Source organism: Empidonax traillii, unplaced genomic scaffold, assembly GCF_003031625.1.
Source record: "Empidonax traillii isolate 1590-97213 ecotype Southwest subspecies unplaced genomic scaffold, ASM303162v1 scaffold2420:size24851, whole genome shotgun sequence".
Lineage (NCBI taxonomy): Eukaryota > Metazoa > Chordata > Aves > Passeriformes > Tyrannidae > Empidonax > Empidonax traillii.
In genome coordinates, this window is record NW_020957613.1 from 21,770 (window position 1) to 24,436 (window position 2,667).

Genomic DNA, 2,667 nt, shown 5'->3' on the forward strand with positions numbered 1-2,667 from the left:
TTCATTGTTTCTATATTCTATTAAAACAGGTTCCACAGTTTAATCTCAAATGCTATTTAATTAATAATGTTGCAGATAACATATTTATCTCTTAGAAGGGAGTAATTTTTTTTTCCACAGATGGTGACACAGACAATCAGGAGCCAAAGTTTAAATCTTTGGGCATCCACTGTGTCTGTAACAACACACGTTACAGAGAAAGCAGGAGACACAAACACAAGTGAAAAACCCCCAGTTGCCTTCAGACTGCGAAGAAACTTTACTAAAGCGGTAAAATGCTGGTAAAGATGCTATGAAAAGAATTCAGTGCTTGAGGAAACCACTAAATTCATTGTTTTACTGATAAGATAAACCCAGACCAGACCACTGGGATAATCTACTTCAGTTTTCCAAAGGATACTCTGACTTCAGTCCTTCTGCCTTTCAACAGACTGTTCAGAACCACTTCCACAAAGATATCTAAGTGTTTAAGTCTGATTAAAACTCCCAGACACTTAAAAAAACCAAACTAAAATTAATAAACAAACTTGGAATCACCTTAATTTTGTCTCCAGGCTTTTCACTAAATCACAAATATCTCCTTTAAGTGATTCACTTTTAAATAAGAGACAGAACATGATTATTCCCTTCTGACTATTTCCTTTAGTCCTAAATGATCTACTGAATATTGTTTTCGGCACTGCCTGGGAACAAATTAAGAGGCCCCAAGAAGTTAAGATATGCAGAGCTGATACTTAGCTGACCTCTTCATCTACTTCAGAGCAAAGTTTTACTTGCTGTGACAGTGTAGCTGAAACAGGAAAAGATTTTGATCAATGCATTTCTAAAAAAAAGTGCCAGTGAAACTGTATTTAACAGCATTACAGCTGGGAAACTGTTGAGGCCACTCATGAATATTAAAACTCGACAACATTAAAAAAAATGAAAGAAGGTGCAAGGTAAATGCTTCTTTTAGTCTTACCTGGATCTGTGATTTCCCCACGGTTCAGGGTACGGAATGGCAACTTAAAATCGTCCCCTGGGCATTTGTTAAAACCCTGCACAAATTTTAAAACGAGCTTCTTACGGGTAGGCTTGCAAAGAAGGATTATAAAATCCAGAAGAAAAGAAAAGTACAGCTAACGTGGAAATAGAATTTTTCATTAAGGAAGCAAGTGACTACAGTTTTCAAAGCCCAAGGTGTTGGTAAATGCCTTTGGAACTCACTTGCTTCTTAATTCACAGTGGGTTATCAAACTGTTGGTCTGCTGTGGTTTGCTTTATAGGCTGAGGCCAAAGGCCAAGCTTTTGATGCAGAGCCCTCAGCAGCTCTTGCCTGTCAGTGCACGGGTGCATGGTACAGGACTCAGGAAGCAAAATTATTTCTTTGAAGGTCAGTAGCTGATATTTGTTTTTTGCTTTACTTCCCAGGGCAGCTCTAAACCACACGTGATTACGTTCTAGCACGAAAATGTCCTTTTACAAGGTTTCTAGGAACAGAAACGCATCTCCTGTTAGAGCATCCCATTTGAATCTAAACAGATATCGAAAGGAGCCTCGACATGAAAAAACAACTCATTGAATTCACGTAATTCAGTGTGGCAACTAAACATTTTCACTGCGCCCTCGATCTGGCGAGAGCAAAACACCAAAGCCCCCGTGAGCACCCGACTGGAGGCACTGCTCACTCACTGTGCTGAATTACTCACGTCAAACGTGGATTTATCTCCAGTAATGTACCGCTACAATTCAGAGCAGATGCCCGAGAAGGTGATTCCCTTCAGTTTTGATAGCAAACAACAGCAAGAGTTTTGAAATAGAAACTGAAGATGTTTTCCCCTAGCACCAATCTTAGCTGCCTATATATAATATTGAGTTTTGCGCACGGGCTTTCCCAACACGTGTGTGTGTATTTGTGCGTGTGTTTGCTCCAATTCAGGGCTCTGCTGGGGGACTCCCCGCACAGAGCACCGTCCCCGTGTCTCCGGGGAGGGTCCCCTGCGCTCTCCCACCGCCCCCTCCTCAGCCACGGCCTCCAGAGAGCAGCACAAACCCCACAGCCCCGACACAGCCGAGCGCCCACCTGGCTTCTGACCGCAGGCAGCTGCCCAGAGCTCAGACGCGGCGGCACGAACAGCTTAAACTGCTTGTCTTTCTCCATGGCCTCGGAGGAAAAGGGGACGGGCGGGCGGGCAGCCCCTTTCCCCGGGGGGGCCGCTGAGGGGAACGGGGATAAAAAGGGCGGGAAGCCCTGAGGGCCCCTCAGAGCAGCGCGGGTGGCGCCGCCCAGCGGAGCTGCGGCCGCTCGGGCTGAGGGGCCCGGCCGGGAACGGCCCCCGGCGCTCGATAAAAGGGCGATCAAAAATATAAAAATATAAAGCAATAACACAAGATTGTGGCCTTAGCTGCGTACTAGCTAATTTTTTAGGTAGAATCGGGATAGGGCCTTGCTTGCTCATGCTGACTCACAGGCGGGATGTAGTTAATTTTAGAGTGAAGACTTTAGCGGGAACAGAAAACCTTAGAGTTTGGATAAGGGGCTTTGAAGCTCGCGAGAAAGAGAGCTTGAAAGCTGATAAAGAGAAGCTCCTGAAGAAGACACCAGTTTTGAGTTAAACGGACAGTGCCGACTCAGCAGTTCCCAGCAAAGGCAGAAAGTTCAAGCCGAGGAAGATTTCTTACTTCACC

General features: G+C 45.0%; 1 protein-coding gene across 1 annotated transcript in view; it reads right to left on the reverse strand.

Moving 5' to 3' along the window:
- The window catches only part of SYCP1 (synaptonemal complex protein 1), an 18,975-nt gene extending 16,753 nt beyond the window's left edge, over positions 1–2,222 (reverse strand). The window contains exons 1-3 of the mRNA XM_027909800.1: positions 2,063–2,222; positions 962–1,037; positions 744–790 (exon numbers count right to left, since the gene is read on the reverse strand). Of these exons, the coding sequence (XP_027765601.1) occupies positions 744–790; positions 962–1,037; positions 2,063–2,140 (201 nt within the window). The 5' untranslated portion in view covers positions 2,141–2,222. The remainder of the gene's footprint in view (positions 1–743; positions 791–961; positions 1,038–2,062) is intronic.
- Between the last annotated feature and the right edge of the window lie 445 nt (positions 2,223–2,667).